The 23,724-nt window shown below is 27.0% G+C and overlaps 1 protein-coding gene across 1 annotated transcript in view; it reads left to right on the forward strand.

The window, feature by feature from the left end:
• Positions 1 to 3,109: 3,109 nt before the first annotated feature.
• The window catches only part of LOC129980649 (sodium-coupled monocarboxylate transporter 1-like), a 41,028-nt gene continuing 20,413 nt past the window's right edge, over positions 3,110 to 23,724 (forward strand). The window contains exons 1-6 of the mRNA XM_056091028.1: positions 3,110 to 3,189; positions 4,439 to 4,574; positions 5,587 to 5,791; positions 8,408 to 8,466; positions 11,198 to 11,409; positions 21,870 to 22,113. Of these exons, the coding sequence (XP_055947003.1) occupies positions 3,110 to 3,189; positions 4,439 to 4,574; positions 5,587 to 5,791; positions 8,408 to 8,466; positions 11,198 to 11,409; positions 21,870 to 22,113 (936 nt within the window). The remainder of the gene's footprint in view (positions 3,190 to 4,438; positions 4,575 to 5,586; positions 5,792 to 8,407; positions 8,467 to 11,197; positions 11,410 to 21,869; positions 22,114 to 23,724) is intronic.

Consider the following 23,724-nt stretch of genomic DNA (forward strand, 5'->3'; position numbering starts at 1 on the left):
AAAACACAAGCAGTCTTTTTTTTTATGAAATGGCAAAAGCAGCAAAAGTGCTTGGAGAGAAGTTGTTTGAGATCAAAGAGAGAATTCTCTAACTACCTTTTGACTATAGCTGTCTTTAGTTTTATAGGCTCTGTGACAGAGAATCGAATTTACGAGAAGAAACTACGAATCTCGAATCCTAATAGATATATCGCCAAAATTCTCATCTATTCGAGAGTTTTCCATTTTATAGCCAAGTTTGTCATCAAAATTCAGGTCATTTATCCAGCACCTATTCAACATCCGTTAGAAATTATGAAACTTTCTTACTATGAGACCAACTGCGCTGGCAAGGAATAATATAGATAATAACAATATTTTATATTTTGAAGAGTTGTTCCTGTTTATTAAACATATTCTAAGGGTTTATACTTACTGTATTTAGAACCAATTTTTAGTACATCGAAATGAAATATTAGTATTAACAGGCAATACCCTCCTTCCTTAAATTGTCATTTCCCAGCTGAAGATGGCATTACAGTTATCAATTGTAGACCAGCAGCATTATGACTTTCTTTTTCCTTTTCGATAAATTTCAACTGCCATTCTTCTTTTTCCAGGGAGGTTTAAAAGCTGTACTGTGGACTGATGTTTTTCAACAAATACTGGCATTTTTCTGTATCTTTGCTGTAATCTTCACTGGAATTCACGAAATAGGGTTAGGAGAATTCTATAAGCGTGCTCTTGCTGGTGGAAGATTAAATTTCTTCAGGTAAGAATTATTTATAATTGGTCATTAAAATCAAGAAATTACACTCACTTAGCAATACAAGTTGAGTGCTTAATTTAGTCTAATTAAAAAATGATCTGTTTTTAAAGAATACAACTTTTCAGAAAAACCAATGATCCAAAATCTTCATCCAATTTACAGAAACCTCACTGCATTCTACTGATGTTTTCGTTCCAAAATTTTTACAGAGCGTACAAATGTTAATGTTATTTTAACAATATTAGCTAAAAATAAAATTATTCAAAAGGAACATAATGCGTTTTTAGCATATCTGTATCATTTATATGTTTATGAATCTAACTTTTAAATAAGTTGTTACAATTTAAATGCAACAATGTAATCATTATTACATAGCTATGTGTAAGCTTTAAAAATAAAATGAAGGTAGACGAACAAAATGGAAGGTTTTATCCCGATAAGATGTTTTTACATAGAGATCCATCTATAAATATTTATAATATTTAAATTTCCTATAGAGAGCAGAAATTTATCTTTATTTGGCCTTTAATTTCTCAATTGTCTGTCGTAGATGTATCCAACTTATTTTTTTATTCTCAGAGTATCGCTGAGTATGAAATTTGAAATTTTCGATGTTCAAAATAAAATCGGACATCGGAATTTTAAATTTAAATTCAGTCAATTCAAATTTTTTTGTGAATATCTGTGTCCATTTTTCTGCTATAAAAGAGAAACGTTTTATGTTATATTATTTATGTTCCATGTAGACTTTTACTACATATAAATATATGCTGTTATAAAAAAAGAAAACAACTGTTTTCTATTATTTTTTATCGTATATTCTCAAAGTAGGTTTATATGCAATGGTTGAAGGGATTGTTTGATAGACAAATTAATTAACCGAGTTAATTAACAAAATTAATGAACATAGTTAGTTAATACATTAATATTTCTAGGTAGTATTTAATTAGCATTTTTAATTAAATAATATGTATTTAATGACATAACAATTCCCTTTGACGTACGAATTTATTGAATTTCCTAATTAGAAGACACATCCTATTTTAAATATTCATTGTTCATAAGGAGCGTATGAGATATTTTAGTGTTTCTAAGTGATTTTTTGCATTTTAAAAATATTTAAGTTTGTCACTTAATTGCAGACCTAGCACTAAAAATTCTATAATTCGATACGCGCGTCAGACACGTCATTGTATGCGAAGGGGTTATTAATTATTATTATTATTTTTTGACACGACATCAACTTTTTTTACTGAATCAATTTGTCTACGTGAAATTAACCTTGTAGTAAACTTTCATGGAATTCTTTGGATATTTCGAGAGTTATAGAATTTTGAAAAATGCGGCATACAATATTAAATTTATCTTACGAACTTCCGACGATATTTTTAGCATGTATTTCACAAAAATCTTTTTACTCCTCAAAAGGAAGTTATCATTTCGTTCAATTACGAAACAAATGCACATATATCACTAATTTAATATTTTTTAATTGATTTTTAAACATAAAAGGGCGACAAAAGTGAGTTGCAATATACCACAATTTTTGCATGGAAGCAAAGCTGATATGATAAAATGCAAGAATTTCAAAAAAAATTGCACGCATATTCCAAACAGTTTCTGAAATACTCGTAAATATTGCATAATTTTTACAGCCCATCTGCAACACTTACTTTTCAAGGGACCGTATATTAAATTTATTTGTATTTGTCGATCCACTATTTGTGAAAAAATAGCTCTAACGGCCATAGTCATATCGCAATTGGCTAAATATTGAAGATGTTTTCAGATCAGATGATTTCAGTTTTAAATGAGTCGGTTCTGTAAAGGAAAATCTACGAGATACTAATCAGTTTATCTAAACAAACCTGTTTCTCTATGCCATTTCTATATGCTCATTTTTGAGAAGATGCAATAATAAATAAAGCAGTTATATAGATGTTTCTTTTTCTTGTTTTTTCACTATCGTACCAGAAAATTATATACAAAGTTAAAATTCAAATTTTTAAGTAATTTTTTTTTGTTTTACTTTCAAATTTACCAAAACATGAATGTTTACTCAAAGGCATTTTTTTTTTTGTTATCAAAAGCACATGTCTAGGACTGATGGTTCCGAAAATAAAGATTGGGTAAAAAAATACGTTATTCCCTATATAATTAAGAAAAATAGTCCTCCACAGAATGACGTTTTCTTTGTATTTATTTACAAATCTTCAATCTGTGTGCATTTATATTGTGAATATCATAAATTTCATTATGATTATTCACTATTTCCTTAACTAACGCCCTAATTTCAAAAGTTTCAGCTTCGATTTAACTCAAAGATACACAACGTGGAATGTCTTCCTCCGTGGCTTCAGCATGGCCCTTGGATTTTACGGTACTGGTCAAGTCTTTATCCAGAGATCTGTTTGCATGGGTGAAAAGACAAAAGCTCAATCGTAAGTAAAGTTACTTAACTGAAAAAAAAAGTTTTCATGATTTCTGTTTCAACTGCTTATAATATTTAATCCCACAACTGCTTTAGTCCAGTTGAACGCTCTTTTCTACAATAACTTATACTCCAATATCATATGTAATAACAATTGGTTCAATAACGAGTGAAATGACTGTATGTAAAAACGTTGTATTGTATGCAAAGGTAGTAAACTTTAAAATGTTGCAATTTACTGCCATAATTATGAGTGAAGTTCAAATTAAGTTAAAATTATTTATAAGTAAAGTAAAGTTATAATTATAAATAAAGGTAACTTTAAAAATGTGTATTAATTTTTATTTCACCTTTTAATATAATTTAACTCCATAACACCTTTAATGCACAAATAGACATGAAGTTATGATTTCCTGTTATCTCTACTAATAAGAAAGGTGCAAAACCGTTCAGACCGTTTGGCCTATAGCTACTAAATTTGGAGACTGGAAATGTGTACCTGGGAGAAATGTTTTTGAAATTCTAATTAGAGTTACAATTAATTAAAAATTAAGTTGAATTTTAGAGTTTTTCTACTATAATTTCTGCAAATATTATCGTTCAAAAATTAATTTTTTGCTATTTCAAAATTTAAAAAAAAATACTTTTTAATGATACTAATTGAATATTTGTGTACATTTGTTAATTCATTTAATGTATTTAATATTGCATAGGTACACAACTCAGCTACCAGTCGGTCAAAGAGAAAAAGTCAAAATTACATACTAGATTTTTCTTATTGCATCTAACTTCTTCATAGTTTCGGTGAGGATGAAAAAAATATTCTGCATTTTTCTTATTGTACAATGGAGTTAAGTGCAAATTACTAGTTGCTCAATGTGAAAAATTCCTAATTGCATTCTAAACTCAATTCATTATAAGACTTGTTGCGAATTCAGAAATTTGAAGAGAAAACATCTTCACTGATTAGTAAACCGAGAATTTCGGTAACTAATGGTAAAACTTTCATAGTATTCCGAATGACTTCATGAGTTTATATCCCATTTAGCAGGATTATCTGTCCGTGCTTAAAAACTTCGATTGAAAATTTTCACATTTAATAATTTTGACAAACCAACTGGTTGCCAAAGAGGACAATTTATCTTAATTACGTTAGTTTAACCAAATATATATTTTGTTGTATTATCGAATACAAAATATGTAGTTTATTTTTGTAGTTGTACAGCAGAAAATATAATAATATTTTTTTACCATTTTAGAACACTTCTTTGGAGTATGCTTCCAGTCGGTTTTTGCTTATTTCTTGGTGCCTGGATTGGTATTGTTTTATATGCTGTTTTCTATTTGTGCGATCCTGTACTGGACCCCCAAATAGGCTTAAAAAAGCATGACCAAGTAAGATTTTTCTTATATTTCTAGATTGTGGTATAATGGAAAGAGCACTAAAATGATCAAAATCTGAAAAAAAAAAAACTGAATATTTATCAAATAATTTATTGATAGTTTCCGAGAATCTTCTAGATAAATTTCAGGGAAGGAAAACTGCTTTGTGTAAATAATTAATCAAGGAATGCATATATATTTGGAGATAATTATGGACAATAAAAAAAGTCGTTACTCGAACATTTCAACTAAAAGCATCGCTCACTATATCAGCTTTTCTCAAACAATGGTGCATTTGCAACTAATGCTACAATATATGTTTTTAATGCACAGTTTTTACACAAAACATAAAAATGCATATTCACACTGAAACTGCAGCTCTCTTAGCACTTTATTTTAAATTTAAGATAGTATAATATATGATATAATATAGATGTATATATAATATTGTAAATATAATTTTGCAAATGAGTGGCCAAAACGAATGTACTTTTGAAATAGAATTCAATTATTTTACCTCAGGAGACATATTTAAACACGGGAAAATTGATGACAAAGAGATGAGACTGTTTACATAGCGATATAAGAGCAAATTAAATGTAATTTTGTTTACCTTAAGAATTTTATTTAGAGATTCTGATAGGGATTTCTTTGACTCATTTAAACTTAGAAAAAGAAATCATAGGAATGTTTGAAAGGAATGTGTTTGTTTTATAGATTTTTATGATTTGATCGTAGCATGGGAAATATAGAATCAACAATTTTTTAAAGTGCGTATTAGAAATAATTAAATAAAAAAACGGTATTTGTATGAGGAAATAAGCGAAACTTTTAGAATAAAGTAACTTGGGCTAATTTAAAATAAAAATTAGGAAATTAAATAAGATTTAATTTAAATTAAGATATGTCATTATATGCATTTATATATTATATAATAGTTTGTATGTTATATAACAAAAAATCTAAACATTAAAGAAAAACTTTTTCAATTGACATTTTAAGTACTTTTTTTTTCTATTTTCAGTTAGTCCCTTATTTCATTATTACACGATTTCATTCAGTACCTGGATTAACGGGGATTTGTATAGCTGGTATATTCGGTGGAGCTCTAAGCACAATATCTTCAGCTCAAAATGCGTTGGCAATGATTACAGTTCTCGATTTTATTCAACCCCTTTTTTCAGAAAAACTGACTGAGAAAATCTCGCTTTTAATAGGCAAGGCTCTAGGTGAGTCAGATTTTTATTCAAAATTTATTGATTCATGTCAGATTTTAGTTTGATGATTATCAGATCTTCATATTAAATCTTTTATTCAACATAAAATTAGAAAATAGATCTGAAAATAACTTATAAACATCCCCTTAATCATTGATTCATTTGTAATACAAGTAAATTTGCTTTTATTACTGTAATATCAGTAATACAAGCAAATTTAGAAATTTACAAAATTGTATTGCTAGAGGCTAATGAATTCTGTGAATTTTTGTTATCATTTAAGGATATGATAATAGTAATTTCAAAATAATATTCTAAAATTTAATGCAAAAAAAAAATGGAAAATGTTTTTTTATAGGATCATCCTTTCATAATATGTAAGATACTCGATTTCGGCAACGATGTCCCATGCTTAAAGTCTTGCTAAAAATAAATCAGTTGCCTAAAAATTGATAATATAAGAAGGGCTTTAAGATGAAAAAAAAATATTTATTCTTTTCATAGCAATTAAATTTTAACCACACATACGTGAAATATTGCATGCTTTTCTTATTAACATTTCAAAGCTAGACATATGGGCCAATTTATATCAGAATTCTAGTCCAATACTGTTAAAATTCAGGAAGCTATAGACGATAGAGTGACTTGCATTTCGGACTTCCAGAGAAATTAAATTATCAGTAGTTTTTCACATTTTAATATTTTTTAAACATGAATCGAATTCAAATGTTTAAACTAATATTATAAAAGATTTTAAAAAGTAATATATATTCCTTCATCATGTCTATAAATTAAATACATATCATAAATTTCAACAAATTGCACATCTTAATTGTCAGAAATCTTTATAATATTTTTCACTATTATTTTCACAGACACTATACTCCTGACATGGTGCGCTTTGATTAAAAATATAAAGCACAATTAAAAATATTTTGCACAACAGCAGCCCATAATTTTTGAAATAAAAAAAAACAGGAACGCCTTGTCACTGATTTGAGACGTTATTATCTAACTCAAATTTGACATTCTAATTAACCCCTCATGTGTTTTTATTGAATTAAAATACGTATTCTGGGTAAGCAAATCAGACTCATCAATGCCCGTGGAAAGAATTGGAATTTCAACCTAGACCAAGACTTTCATTTTTCTAACATTTCTTTCCGGTTCTTTCATAAGAATAGATGCAATTCTTGCAGACACATTCCAAACACCAGTGGACAGCTTTCCTCAAAAAGCAACAGTCGTTATTGCAACAATAGGTACTGTCACTTCAAATTAGTAACTGATATAGTATCTGTAGGATAAAGAGAGCATGATGATGCCAGGATATTTCAAATTCGATTCAATATAAAATTCCAGGAATATTTTTGACCACATAATGTGTGTTATCCGATGTACACATTTAATTAAAAAGCATTTATCATTACTTTTATTATTTGAAGATACATATTAAATCTTTTTTAATATTTAAATTTGATTATTTAATATTTACTCTTCTGTCTAGCAAAGACTTTTAACATTAATAAAAGATATTTTATAAAATTCTGATATCTCTTGAACAATAAAATGAACCCTTTACTTGCTGATTCTGTGTTACTCCGTGATAAAATATTTATTATAAAAACATTTTTTGAAATTTTTTCAGTGGATTAAATAATTTGTGCAACATTGTCATAGAAATATACTTCTATGTTTAGCAATTGTATATGGCGTCATCTTCATCAGCTTCAGTTTATCTATATCCAAAATGGACAGCATGTTAGCAGCTGGGATGCTTTCTAATGCTATTTTTGAAGGTCCCATATTAGCCATCTTTTTGATTGGAGTCTTAACAAGGAAAGCTTCTGATAAGGTAGTGATTTCCAATGTTCAGTATTCTTCAATTTATGTTATTGGAAATATTTAGAACTGATAAATTAGTTACACGACAACTTAGTCAATATAGTACAATTTTGAATACATATAAAATATATCAAACTATAACATATTTTGTCTTTCTGCCTTCTGTTTTTCTCCTTTCACAATTTGTGAGAAATCCTTTCCAATGTTTTGAAGAAAAACCTTTCTTGAAATTCCTGTTTTTAGCACGAATATTTATTTTTAGGTTAAATTATATATATAAAATATTCTACCATGATTCCAAAATTCAACTCAGAAATGAAACTAAAAAAATAATAATTAAGAATTGGCAGGAGAAATGGAATAATTCCATCAAGGGGACAACTATTTATCATCATTTAAAAAAAGTTTCTGTTAACCGAATTGAGGGTGGTTTTATCTTAACCAAGTATACACTGGACATGGTATATTTTCTGCACATCAAAGCCATTTTTTTGTGGACAAATGCTCAACTTGTCAGTGTGGCACCGAATTAGACTCTATAAATCAGGCGATTGAAACCTGTGCACTATGGCGAAAACACAGACTCAGATGGCCAAGTAACTGGATGTCTCTTGACGTCGAAGAACTCTTAAAAATTCTAGTCATTAAATCTTTTGTTAAGGACATTTTTTATCAGCTCTTGACTTTAGTTCTCTCCTAATGTAAAAAGACCAATATGGTGTTCTCTCTAAGTGGGTCATTTGTTATTCTCAAGTGTCTAATATAATTGTTCCTTCATGCTAGGTGGGGTTGCTCTTCGCCAGCCCCATCAAGTATCCCGCATGGCCTCTGACAAGGTTGGGGTATTGCTTGCATACAAAATACTCTTTCATTTTTCATGCTGAACTCTGTCATAATTAATTCTATCTTGTTAGATGACTTTTATGTAATCACAGCGAAGTATTTGGAAATTTAAATCATGGCATTGAGTCACAGACTCAAAAGCAATAACTTATTATGCAGCTTACCACGTACTATTAAATAAAAATAATTCGTGATAATGGTTTAAAAATAATATATAAGAGATCAAACCAGTAATACACGTAATAGTTTAGGTGTTATTCATTCAAAAATATTTAAGAGAATAATAATTCTCACCAATTGGATGGAGAGTGAATAAATCAATCTGCTAAAAAGAGTGGATGAAGGACACATTCATTTACATTATTGGTAAGCATTTGGCTTTGGTATTTAAATGAAATACCCAATCGTCAGCGAAGGATAAAAACACAGGTGTAAGATGCCATCAATGAAAGAAGAGGAACAAATGTTATCAGTTCGTGGATGCCGTCAATGAGATGTTAAGAATAAATATTGACAGACGAAGAACAAACGTTAACAGGTGGTGGACGCATTAATGAAAGAAGGGAAACAAATATTGACAAAGTGTAGATTGGATGCTTTTGAAGCAAGTGAATTGGGTCGTAATTGAATGTTGCACTTTACTAAGTGTTTATATTATGTATGTTTGGGTCTTTTAATTTAGTTAATTTGATATAGAATAAAATTTTAATAGAATTCTAAACAAACTTATTGAAGAACTATTTATTGAAGATAATGCTTTGTACTGGAGAGGCCAGCTATCACACCAATCTTACCATCCAGTCATTCTTACAGAAACACTTACGAAAACTACATTCGGATATAGCAAGACATACATTTTATAACAGAAGCATCAACAATCTTTTTTGGGATTATTCAGGTCTATCTATGATAAAACAGCCGAGAAAAAGCTAAAACACTGACGTCATTCAGCTTTAAAATTTAGAATGTGAAATACGGATTTTACAAGTCTTTAAATATATTGAAAAACTTTTGAAAAATGCTTATTTATTTGCTGTAATACAAATTATTGTAAACGTAAATTTATTTGTTGCAAAAATTTAGACATGATTACGAGTTTGATTACTTTTTGTTATAATATACAAATTTAAAGGAAATGGCATCACAAACTTTGAATATTTAAGTTCAGCAAACAATATTTTTTTCAATCGCAGTAGTCGAAATATAACGATTGAAAGAAATCCAAATGCTGAGGTTACGAAAATTTATTAATTGGTAGTTAAAGGTATGTTCGTTTTGCAAATTTAAACTATAATTAATCGACCGAGTTTTATCTAAAAGCAAAAGGCAGTTTTATGAGTCCAAGTGTGTCAAATAAACATTGTTATCGTCAAATCCAAAGACTGGCGAATGCCCAACTAATAATTATTCGTCAAATTCCAAGGTCACCGGTGTTCTCGGTATCAAAGGATATGATACGAATTTTGGAAACAGGAGTAATCGCCCAATGCAAAATGAAAAAGAAATCAACTCTGAAGCCATAATATAGGTCACAATGAATACTTTGGGATCAAAATCATATATCATACAGGTCGAAATTGCAATCAAGGATAGTTAACGATGAAAGGAAAGAGTAATCCTGGATGAAGGATGAGGAATCCCTTGGTGATTGTTTTAAATCTTTTAGAACAATCATTATCAGTATTTTATAACAATTATCTCTTCACTTTACCAGTGATCACCAAGCACAGCATTATACTAAGAAATTGGAAGACAACTAGCTGCCGTTGTTTGAGCTTGTAGATGGACCTATATGGAATTTCAACAAGATAGTGCTTAGATTCAACCTGCAAATAAAACACGTTTAATTTTTAGAATATAAAGACAATCTGTTGGTCAGCATCAAGCTCAGATCTTAACTCAATGGCGAGTCTTTGGGGCATCATAAGTCTCAACGTTTATAATAATGGTACACAATGTTCTATAAATGAAAACAACTCTAGACAAGATATATGGTATCCAACTATGCAAGTTTATTCGATGGAATCTCGTGTTTATGAGTTTATCAGCAAAAAAAAAAGGATGTGCAGTCAGGTTTTTCAATCCTCTTTATTTCAATTTAACTTCCTTTTTCTCTAAAGTTTTGACAAATTATTAATTTTGTTTTAAATTCTTTAATAATTTGCAACATGCTTACTACAATTTTTCTTGCCTTAATATTGTGCATATATATGTATCAAATTACACTGAAATCATGTTAGGAAAATTGATAAAAAGTATTTTGAAATTTTTGAATTTATTCATTTCTTTGTTCATTAACTTTTACATCACAGTGTACCAAATTTTCATATCTCAAAATATTAGAATTGATTTCGTTCAATGTAATATTTTTGCATTTATATTATTATCAACTGAAATTTTACAATTATATATGAAATATATACAAACTATCATATAAATTTAAATATTGACCTCCTTAATTTCTGAATTTTGATATTTTATACTTCACTGGGTTTGAAACCCAAAGAAAAAATATGTCCGCATTTTTCCCCGTTTATTTTTTTATTTTATTTCTTTTCTTTTTTTAAGTTGCAGAAGAGGAAGTCCACTCTTATACGATCCCTCCGGTGAAAAAGAATTACCTAAATAATATAATATTAACTCCTCAAAATTATATTGATATCTTCGGCAACATTTAAAGTAAAATTCTATTAATTTATTCATAATTATGCTTTATTTCACATCTTCTAGGTCATTGTAGCTAGTATTGTCATTGGTAGTCTTATAACCGGCTGGATAGGTTTCAACATGCTCTTCAGTGGTTATAGAAGTACTCCACTTCCTCTAGAAGTATCTGGTTGTTTGCACTCAAATTCTTCTATACTAATGGTCGGTAGCCTGAATTCATCGTGCGCAGAAGTTGAAAACTGCCTGCTAGAGAATGTTGAGAAGCCATATGAAAGGTATGCATTAATTAATAATAAACATAATTTTATATAAAAGCTGATTTCATTCAGAAAGGATTATATATACTTTTTTTGGAATTATTAGAAAATCAATTGAGTCAATTCGATGCTATGTTTTATTATTAATTTTAAAGAAAATCACATATTGATTATTCCAACACAACCAGAGGCACACGGAAAAAATCTAAATGACCAGACCGCCGCGACAACACTGGCTATCTCGGGTGGCCTATGGGTTCCCGTGAGAAGCATTTCCGTCATCGGTAGGGGATATTCAACCCCACACCATTTATGTACCCACTCGGGGGGCTAGAATCAACTGTTATTCTGGAAACTTCTCATTCTCATATCTCAGCCTTCTTCCCGTGGTTGAAAAATTTTAAAGAAAATAAAAAAATTCATCAGTTTTATGTCCAAATGGGCAATAACCGAAAAAAAAAGACACATAGAAAAGCAAAATAAGACTTTTCATAACATTTTCAAACGAATAATAAAGGCAAACAAAGACTTTTTACTCAAAACGGTTTCGTCCAATCGTTATTAAATATACCTCAACAGATATTTTTTACACTTTTAATAGGTAAATTATTATTGAGTTGATGGAAAACTGAAAGTATGGCAAACTTGTGATAAATTATATTAGTTCTGGGAGATTGAAATTAAAAGGAGAGTAATTACAGTCCGATTTTTGAAAATAAAAATCGGAATCACAAAATAGAGTGTTTTGCCGCTATTTCATTGCTCTAATGAATATTTACAAATCTAACGAAACGTCCAGAGCTCTGACAGACATAAACATTCATTCTGAGAAATATTCAAGACTAATGAATTTGAGTGTTTCGTCTTTCTTTCATGCAAGTCTCATTTCAGAGGTTGTTTTCCATCTTAAAAGGCACATATGGCTGTCTTTTTGCTTAATTGATTTCTTTTTCGTAATATATATATATATGCCTTGGCCAATTATAATATTTTTATGGAATAATTTATTATTTTTGACATTTTTACGCTAGATCTTCTTCAAATTGAAAAAAAAAATGTACAGTTTCTCACATTTTATCATCTGCTTAAAATATTTCTTTGAACTCATCTATTTTTGAAATCTAAGAAAAATCTGAAAAATCTCGTAAAACCCATATATATATATATATATATAAGCATTATTTTATGTGAAGCAGAATGCAGTTTGAAGACAGTGAAGATACTTTTAATTTCGTGACGTCGTTTTATTTCATTTTGAAGAAGCAGGCATATGTACAAGCGATTTACACACAGAAAAGGAATGAGGAAAAAGCTCTTGAACATTTTATCCCTTGTCTTATATAACCGATGATTTTGATAGGGAAAATATTTCTTTACAGTGCTAATGTATTACGAGATTTCGATAGGGATTTTCGTTACACACGCGGAGAAGGCAGGGGAAACACAGGGAGATTTTATAAAAGAATTTGCCTGATCAGCGGTATTTTATCTCTTCACGCGCAGTGTGGGAAAGTTAGATTTTAGCTGATTCAACAATTTAACAAAGCTTCTCTTGAATTAATTAAGTAGAGACAGTGGAATTGGATCACGAAATAAGGAAATATTTTAGAATGAAGTTACTATGGGCTAAATTAAGATAAAATCTTGAAAATTAATTAAATTGAAATTAGAGTTAAAACATCATTAAATATATATATGGGGGGGAGGAGATAAAACACATTCTCAAAAAGTGGCATTCCATTATATTTCCATTAGTTTCCATGATTTCCACGAAAAGAAAATAATGGAAATACGCCGTACATGAGCATGAGACGTAAAAACAGAATGAAAAATAAAACTATCGATGCATTAATTGATTATCGGGGGAAGAAATTAACATGGGACAAACCAGTCTCACCGAACCATGAAACCGTTTCAACCGTCTAGTTTAAAGCGTTTTTTTTTAGTTAGAATGTTCACAAAAAGACAGATAGGCAAATTCAAAAATGAGATTTATGGACTCAGGAAAGTTTGAAATGTGGAGATTCGGCAAAATCTGTAGTTCGAATTTTATAACGAACTCGAGATTTTGCCGGAATCGATTTCGAAAACTTCGAATTATATAACGATTTAAATACTACGTCTACACTTTGTACATAAGAAAGAAAGAAAAAAATAAAATAGTCCTTAAATTTATATTATTCTAGCTTATATACGCAGCTTTGATTGAGGAGAAAATATTTTGTCTAGATCAATAGATGGCAAATCGTGACTTTAATATTAAAACAGATTATTTAGAACGCATTTTTGTATTCAACATTTTTCGTTCCGTTGTTTTTACAAAATGTATATAAACTTTTTAGGTTGAAAGCATGGAAACAATCGACTCCTGTAAAAACCACTTTATAACATCTTCACATTTTTAAATATTTTTAAAATGTTTCCTCTTAAAAAATTATAGTAATATGAAAGATTATTATAAACAACCAAAAGCTAAAATTTGTTAATATTTATTAAGAAATGATAAAAAAAATTAACTAAGCATTGTTAGAAGTATCTCAAAAGGAAATACATAAAATAATATAAATTTTTGTTTCTTAATAACCAACACCATTTATTTCAATTTTCAAAGTTTTATAATAGTTAAAAAAATTGCATTTTTGGGAGCCAGTAGCAAATATTTCTGATAAATTTCACACCTAGAATAACATTAGACCATGGTTTCTTCTCAAATGGGAAAAAAGAAATATGAAATATTCATTATCGTTTGAGAAGATTTAATTTCCCTGCAATTGCTCTTTTAAAATTTGACAAATGGAGATAAGCAGTTTTATTTCTTGAGAGACGATATCTAAAATATTTTTACACAAAAGGCATAAAATAATTTTTGATCCATTTTTAACAAATAAAAAATAACTATTTAATTATCATACATTTTCACTAATACTTTTCTTATGCATCACAGTATATGCAACCAAACTTTGAAGAAATTTTATTTAAAGTTAATTTAAAATTATATAAATAGATAATTTAGAATTAACTTAAAGATAATTTAACAGATAACTTAGATTTAGATTTAATTTTAATAATGAAGAAGTAAAATTAAATTATATAAACAGATAATTAGATAATAGATTATAAGTCAGATATGGACTATAATAGATTAGATTATATATTAAATAATATCCACTTTCACCATATAGATTAAAAGCAATATTCTTGCAGAAAGCAATAGCAAACTCTATAAAATAATTATTAGCAATTCAATATTTGTGCTAATTATTGATCAGATAGCAAGATGTTACATGTATAGTAACTAGATTTTTTTCATTATAGTGAAATTTTCTTTCTGTACAAGATTTCTTCATTTTGGTTAAGCTTTATAGGAACCATTTCCACAACGTGCATCGCTCTTTCATTGATTCTAATTACAGGTAATATATATTTTTGTAAAATTCAGCTGAGATTATAATTTTTTTAAATATAAATTCAAGGCATGAAATCATTAAAAAAGATTAATATCTTATTTTTTAAAATAATTATTTAAATTAAGCCATTCACACTTTAATTCTAAGAAAAGAAAAGAAAATTTATCAAAATTTTATGAAAAAAAAAGCTTAAACAATTCTTAAGAGATAGCTTTTTTTCTTGTTAACCGTAAAGAAAATGAAAAATAATTAAAAATCTTTCATAATTTTTTAATCAAGAGTATTTATAGTAAATATCTGATTTGTATTACTACATTTCAATGAGTTAAATTAGTTAAAATATAGCAGTCTCATTTAACGGTTGCCCAATATATTATGAATTTATTCAATTTTAATATTTTGATCGAAATAATGCTTCAAATAGTACAAAGCAGAATGCATTACTTAAAATAACTGCTAGTATTATTTTAACACTATTAGGAATTCCTTTTTATTGCTTATTGCAGGATTCTACATTTTTCTTAATTCGACTGATTTTTTTATTTTTTTATTTTCATCAACGCTTCGTAGAAAAAAATAAGACTGATGAAGTTTATAAGAATATTAAATTTCATTTTTTTTTTGTTTAGTCTGTGTTCTAAATGATATATCTTGTGAAGAATAAAATGCTTAAAAAATGAAAAGTATATTTTCAAAGGGCATTTTTACTACTGCATTAAAAAGTAGAAAATGAATGAAAATAATTCGAAAGATCATGCAAAGTTGATTAATATATTCTGTATAAAATAAAATATTAATCAAATTTAAAATATGTTCTTATTTTTAATGATTTTCTCAAAGAACTTTCTTTAAGGTTATTCAGATTAAGTAATTTCTTTCGTTCCTTTCAGAGTGTTTTATGTTTATATAATTTGATTTGACTTTAAAAAAATGTTGATTAAACAAAAATTATTTTATCATTTTTAGTTTTCAAATAAAAATATTATTTTAAAACACTTTAATTTTTTTGTTATTTACTTTTTATCTTCATATTTTAATTAATTTTTACTCAAATTTATTGCCAAAATTAAAATTGTGTTCAAATCAATCTATCAATTCTATGCATGTAATTTAATAAATCTTGGAAATATTAAAAATTACACTGTCATCAAAAAGACTCAACTATTAAAAACTTCAAAATTATTAAGTAAAAATCAATAAGTGAGAGAAAAATCAAACTAGCAAATTATAAATAAAATTTAGTTAAATAAAATGTTTTCAAGAAATTATTTATTTCAATTTTGTATTGTTGTGTTAATAATTACATTCATATTTTCGTATGGTCCTTATATTATTTCAAATCTAATTTTAGGTTGGAATAAAACAGTGATACCTCATGATTCGAAATGTCTTAGTCCTGTTACTCGTTTTTGGATGAATAAAAAGGAATGTATAAATAAAGAATCGGAAAAAGATACCATCAATGAAGCGGAAGACGAAGATATACTTTGACAAAACGTTTTTGTTTAGAGTAATTTAAATTTTTGATTACCATATATATTTCATTTCAAATAAAAAAATTAAATATCAAAAATTAAATCAAAAGTTATCACAGAAATTTAAAACAAAGTATGTTAACTCATTTTTCATGTGACGTGATGTTTATTTTTTACTGTCAACAGTACAAAAACTTAATTTTTTTAGAAAATGTTTAGATCAATTTAAAGTATATATATTTTTCCACAAGAATACTCAAGGTAATAAAAAAAATAAGACAGCACACACACACACAAAAAATTCTTATTTATATCCTCCTCTGAAAGTAACCCATAATAGTCTTCAAGCCGGATTTTTTTTTTTTCATTTTTATTCTTTTTTATTTATTCACTAAATAAAATCTTCCAACTTTTTTACTTTGTATATAATAGGAATTATAAAGTAATTTATTTTCAATTAATAAAAAATAATGGTGATTTGCAATAACTGCTATGCACGTTTTTATTTCCTACAAATGGAAGACCTTATGATTTATTTGAAAACTGATAGAGACTTTTCTACTGATTGCTATCGAAAAAGGAAATGGACCCTCGAAGTTCGTTTGGTTTATCTAAGTTGAACATAGCGTCGTTCATTGATCAGAAGAGTTAATTGACCTTGAGAAAGCTGAGTGAAAATCAGGATGTGTAGATTAAACGAAGAGTATAAAAAAAGAAAGAAATATCTGATCTGGAATTATTTCATTCTTCTAAGTTTTCAAATTTGATGAATGGAGTACATCTATGTAAAATCTCATTGACACTTTTCTTTTTTATATTTAAACTCTCATACAATGTTATATTGTTTAAGGTAATGTGTATTTGATTTTAATATTTATACAATATAACTAATGCAACAGATTCTTGACTTATATGTCAAATTAAAAATAAAAACTTTCTACAATAATAATAATTTATTGATCTGGAATAATTTATATTAACTTATAATATAAATTAATTATTTAATTTTTTTTATTAATCTGGAATAATTTACTTTGTCAAGTCGTTGGATATTTGCTAAAAGTAAAAACAATCCTTGATAATTAATATGTCTTAGATCAAAGTTTTTTTGCATTAGTATATCATTAATATTCATTAACTAATGAACAGAAAACTAATTAAAATATCTTTGGAAATTTTCAAGCCTATGTTTTCCTTTGATATTTTGTTGATTTTAAATATATATGTGTTTTTATTGTACGAAATATATGATTTTGTGGTTTTTGTAATTTTATTAGACATTATAAGGTTTTCTTTACAATATATACAATATTTTTATACTTGTACTTTCTTTTTTCTTATGAGAAATTTTAGTTCTCTCCCGTACAGTATATTAAAAACTAGATTGCTTTACTAATGCATTAGAGCTAAGTGAACTAAAAAGAATAATTATGGATTGTTTCAGCTTCGGTCTGCTTTTTTTCATCGATATATTCATTAAAAAATAAATATTAAAACGAATTTGAATAATTTTGGAAAAAATTAAGCCCGCTTTCTCTTTTCTCCTTTTGTTGATTTTAAAAGTATATGCATTTATGTTATAGAAGGTAAAAGATTTTATGTTTCTTACAATTATGTTAGAAACAGAAAATTTATTTTTAAAAGTGCACAATTTTTTTATTTTTAAAATTTTTTCCTATTATAATTTTTTAAATTTTCCAGTACACTATTTAAAAAATAAATTATTTTAATAATGCGTTGAAATTTTCTAAAAACTAAAAACAGAATTAATCTTCGATCTACCTTTTTTTCATCAATGTATTCATTAAACAAAAATCATTAAAATTAATAATTTTGTAAATGATTAAACTTGCGCTTTCTTTTCATAATTTGCTGATTTTATGCATTCATACTCTACTAAGTATATGATTTTATGATTCCTGCTTTTATATTAGACATCATGAAGTTTGTTTTAAAATGTATACAATGTTTTTATCCCTTAAATTTCTTTTCTCTATTATAAATTTTCAAGTCTTCCAGTACAGTACATAAAAATAAAATTACTTTTGCCAATGCGTTAGTGTTTTTGATAAACTATAAGCAATTATTAAAGATTTAATCTTCGTAGACCACTTTTCCTTATTTATGTATTCATTAAATTGTGAACGTTAAAATGAATTTCCATAATTTTGGAAAAAAATTTAGTCTGCTGCACATTACTGAACACAAAACTTTTTTACACCATTTTAAAATTACAGATTTTTTTTATTTAATAACACCAATCATTTACCATAAAAATGTTTTCTGAATTTTATCAGTTTTTAAAAATATTTATTGCACAACTTTTTTCAACATTTTTTTATTTTTTATTGAGCAAAGAAATTCGAGTGTTTTCATTATTTCTTCGGATATAAAATTAAGTGGTTTTCTTCCCGTGTTCAAAGTTAGAGAAAGAAGATTCGGTTTATTATAAGAGCAATTTATATGAGGAATAAGAAAAAACATGATTTGAATAATTGAAAACAAATACAAAATCAAATTCATTTCTATCGATATGCATGTGAAATTGTATATCGATGGAAATGAATGCAAAAAAGTATTTGCTTTATGAAATTACAACGTGCTAAACATTATTTTTGTTTGAGAACAAAAGAAATCTACTAATAAAAATATTTTTTACGATTTAACAGAATGATTTTAGATGAGAGGAAGAAAGTTGATGACATATGGGCTTAGCATCTAAGCAAGTAATAAGCAACCGAAATAAGAGCATAGAAGTATTCAAAAAAAATTGTATAAGTAATTTAAAAAATAATTGTAAAATTAATTGAATAAAAGTGATTAAAAAATAATTTTAAAAGTAATTGTATAAGTAATTCAAGAAATAATTGTAAAAGTAATTGTATAATTAATTCAAAAATAATTGTATAAGTAATTTTAAAAATAATTATAAAAGTAATTGCATAAGTAATTCAAAAAATTATTGTAAAAGTAATTTTTTATGGAAAGTTATTCTTATAAAAAGCTGTACTTATTTATTATGCCGATAAATATATTTCATTATAGTTATTTAATTTGTCTTTAAAACTAAATGACTCTCTCAGCAGATAAAACTCTAAATATTTAATATCTGATTTTCATTTCCTATTAAGAAATATTTTTAAAAATGAGGAATAATTTTATAAGCAAATTTTTTTATTTATCAAAAAAATCAATGCTATCAATAGTTACCGTTTCTTTTTTTTTTTCAAAAATTTCATTTTGTCTTACACTTCAGGATGGAATAAAAATGTTATACCTTCAGATTCCAAATGCCTAGCTCCTGTTGCACGTTTCTTCATGAAAAAGTCATCAGAAATAGAAATTTTACATTTGACAGAAAACAAAACGTCTTAACATCACGAATTCGTCTGTGTAAATGTCACTTGAAGATTTTAGTTGTTGGAGTTTTAAATTGATGTGAATTTTCTGTAAATCTGCATAAATCATTAATCTCATTTTGAATTGTATGTATCTCATATACAAATTATTGTAAATTATATCATTCAATAAATATTCTAAATAGTAAATAAAATATTCTGAAGGAAAACTATCTTTTTTGCTTATTTTCCTGGATTTAGTAGTTCGAAAATATATTTTATAGAATTCTTTGCATTCTGTTTAAAGTCTATTATAGCATTAAAAATTGTGGCTTCTTTCTTACATTTTTGTTACATTAAAATTATTTGTTTCACGTTTTTTACTATTACTTATTTATATAATGAAATCCTTATTAAATCTGTATAAGTTATGTCTCTTTTTTATATTTTTTTTATCTTATTTAAATATAACGTAATATAATTGGATCGTTTAAACACTGCTTATTTTGACTTGTTAAACAAATAAAAGTTTAAACGTAATAAAATGAACGAAATAATACATTGAAATTTTTTCCTAAATACTCTACAGAATATTTTTGTTCAAAAGTAGATTGATATCAGTTGCAGGTTGTTTCCTTTAGAATTCTTAATGCAACGATCTGTTTACTTCAACATATTTATTAACTCTGAATTTTAAAACATCTGTTTGCAAATTTAGAAGAATTTAAAAAAATACTTTTATTTGATAACTATCTGCTATCTTTTCATTGAGCATGCATGTTCACGTTTTTCAGACCAGAACATTTAGCACACAATTAATAAAATTGCTCTGTATATATCTTGGATGATACAAATGTCCATCTACCTTGGAGCAATTTTTTTTAAACTTTTAATTCATTAAAAATAAATCTGGTTTGAAGTGGAAGGGTTCTGTGATACGTTCCCAAAATATTATTGCATAAAAATACATTTGATGCAATTCCAAAATTTGAAATATTATTTTTGTAATGATATTAATTTAAGAAAAGGGCAAATTTTCCTAGAATTTGCAAATTTTTAAAATAATTTTCTAGTCTAATTTCAACTAATTACATTTTTGCCCCAGAAATTCAAACCATTTTCATTGTTTCATTAAATTCAATCGCGAGTTTTATTCCTATTGCTGAATGATAAGGGAGAAAAATTGCTTTGAATATTTGTCTACTTAACAAGACGAATGAAAGAATCAAGTTAAAATATTGCGGAAATTATACGATAGATGAATCGGATCGTTATTTTTTTAATAATGCCATTTTGTTATGGTTATTAAAACGACACGACATACAATTTATTACAGTTTGTCGGAATTATGGAGATGAAGTTGTGTCTAAATCATTTTATTGAAATAATATATACCCAACGCTCCCGGTGATCCATTGGGTCACCAAAGGCTGCTAGTTTGTAATAACGATCAAGTGAAAAAATTCTTAATTTAGCTTAAAATTCATTAATTTAATTTTAATTATATATTTTTTTATTTTTGTCTTATTAAGGATACGTGTTTATTCAAACTCTCTATGTACAAAGATTAATGCTGATAAGAGATAATTATATTTTGGATTGTCGTTATATTTTGGATTGTAATTTTCAAGAGTCAACTTAGGAAACACTCTGCCTCATTTTGTGATTAATGTCATTAAAAAAACGATAAATGCAAAAAAAAGTCAATTTCCAAAAAATAGATACTTTGCAGATATTAGATTCAACTGCAAATTTTCAGATTAAATGTAATACTTAGTTATGATGTTACATAATGCAGTTGCATTGAGTAAGATCTTAACTCATTTCCATAAAGCAGTCCCTTGAAACACTTTTTTTTCATAAATATAACAAGGAATGCTCATTATTTCTTCAATAAGAGGGAGTATAAACGCAACTCATATTTATTTCGTAGTAAATGAAGGCTTTATCCTTCAGAATTTATGCAAGCAATTATAAGCAATTTATGGCATGTTCATTAAAAATAACAAAGACCTCCTTAAAAGCTCATCCTTTTATAAGCATTGTATGAATTTCGATAATTGCTCTGATTACATGGTGTGATAGAAGCATAGCCATCAACATCACTAAGAATTTTTTTCATTCTCACGCTTTCATTCACGCTTCGAATTTCAAACGAAAATGAACTTTGATCAACATCTTGGAATTACTGACTCTATTATTATTATAATGTCCCTTTTGATTCCTTCTGCCATAGGAATTTTTTTTCGATTTTCTAGAGGTCGTCAAAAAACGATGGATGAATATTTTTTTGCGGGAAGATCTGCAACTAAAATACCTGTTATAATGTCCATAACTGCTACAACAGTATCGTCCATTTTGATATTAGGTACCTCATCTGAAGCCTACAAATTTGGACCTTCAATGGGCACAATATTTGTCCCATGGATATTAGGAATGATTACTGCGTGTTACGTTTTTGTTCCTGTGTATTTCCAATGTAAAATTTCAAGCGTTTATGAGGTAAAGTAGCTTTATACATACTTTATATCTTGATACGTCCAATTTTTAACTAATATCATGCTTAAAGTATGTAGATAAGATCTTGAGAAATGTTATAAAATAATTGTATTTTTAAATATTTATGCAAATACGATTGAAATATTATAACAACAATGAAACAATAATATGCAGGTTAAAAAGCTAAAAGTGGATATTGGAAGAAATATGGATTTTTTTAATTATTTTTGCTTGTAATAGGGAGAAAACAAAACAATCTTCTAGTTTAAAAGTTTATCAAATATTTTGTTCAAAATCCTTCTAACAACTGAAGACGCACATAATCTTGTGAATTAATAAGTTCGAACTAATAAGATGCATATCCATCGAAACTTTAAATATTAAAATTCGATTGATGAATAACATTACTTTACATTATGTTGAATTAAAACAAATGTAAAATTAAGAATGCTGAATTTAAAAAGTGTAATATTTTCATCAAGTAATCATCTTTCCTTAACGTTTGCCTAAAAAATAGAAATAGAAAAGGCCGAGTTAATTTTGTAGAATCTTTGCGATATTTTTCATTGAAGATTGATGCAATAGTACAAAATCATATACTCGAAATATTAAATATATACGAAACCATTAATTATATTTTAGGTTGTCCTCCTTCTATAAATTCATTTGTGTATGGTTATAAACTCAATTCTCTAAATGTCGATAAATTTCTACATGTTTCAGTTTTTGATATTGACATATACAATTTATTATTGATATTATAAGATACTTAAGACAATGAAGAAATTTTAAATGAGAAAAATTACTTTTTCTGGTAGATTATCTATAAAGCTTTAAAGATAAAAAAAAAATATACTCTAAATATATATTTTTTAAATAAATCTTTAATACTTTAATCAGTTTTTTTAGTACTAGAAGACACACGATTATATTATCTTATTTAAATAAATATAAGCTCTGTTTCTATGTCTTGCTATAGTTGGGCACCCCATTCTACTTGCTAACGAAACCAGTGGAAATTTTATCCCTTTCACTCATAGAGCAATGAACGAAAGCTCATTGATGTATGGGCAAAACAAGCATGTTCTGGCTCAGATTGAATTTATGCAAACCTTTCAATTCTCTTGAATATTTTTTGGAGAAAAGACTCCACTTCAAGCAGAAATTTCGGCTGCAAATATTTTATAATGCTTGAAGTACCAAACGATTTAAACTAGTAGATTGAAACATTAAAGATGCTTTTAAATTATCACAAAAACAAAATTCTATTGCCGATATCCAAAGAATATATAAACATTACACTTCTAAATATGAAAACAACTCCTTAACAGAAAATGTCAAATATTTCTCTTTATATGAATTATGGTATATCAACTCAATATGTATATTTTGAGTCACATTCCCTTGCAAATCTATTCATGATAGCAAAATAGCTGTCCCATAGAAAATTTTAAAATTTGTACTATTGTAAATATGTAGAAAATTCCCTAGGAACATTTTAAGCACATCATCTTTTAGTATACTTACTTTCTTTAAAAGGTTTTTATTTTTCACATACTACGTTCCACAGCAGAATAATGTTGGGTTTAATTTTTGGGTTCCATGTATACTGAA

Source organism: Argiope bruennichi, chromosome 8, assembly GCF_947563725.1.
Source record: "Argiope bruennichi chromosome 8, qqArgBrue1.1, whole genome shotgun sequence".
NCBI lineage: Eukaryota > Metazoa > Arthropoda > Arachnida > Araneae > Araneidae > Argiope > Argiope bruennichi.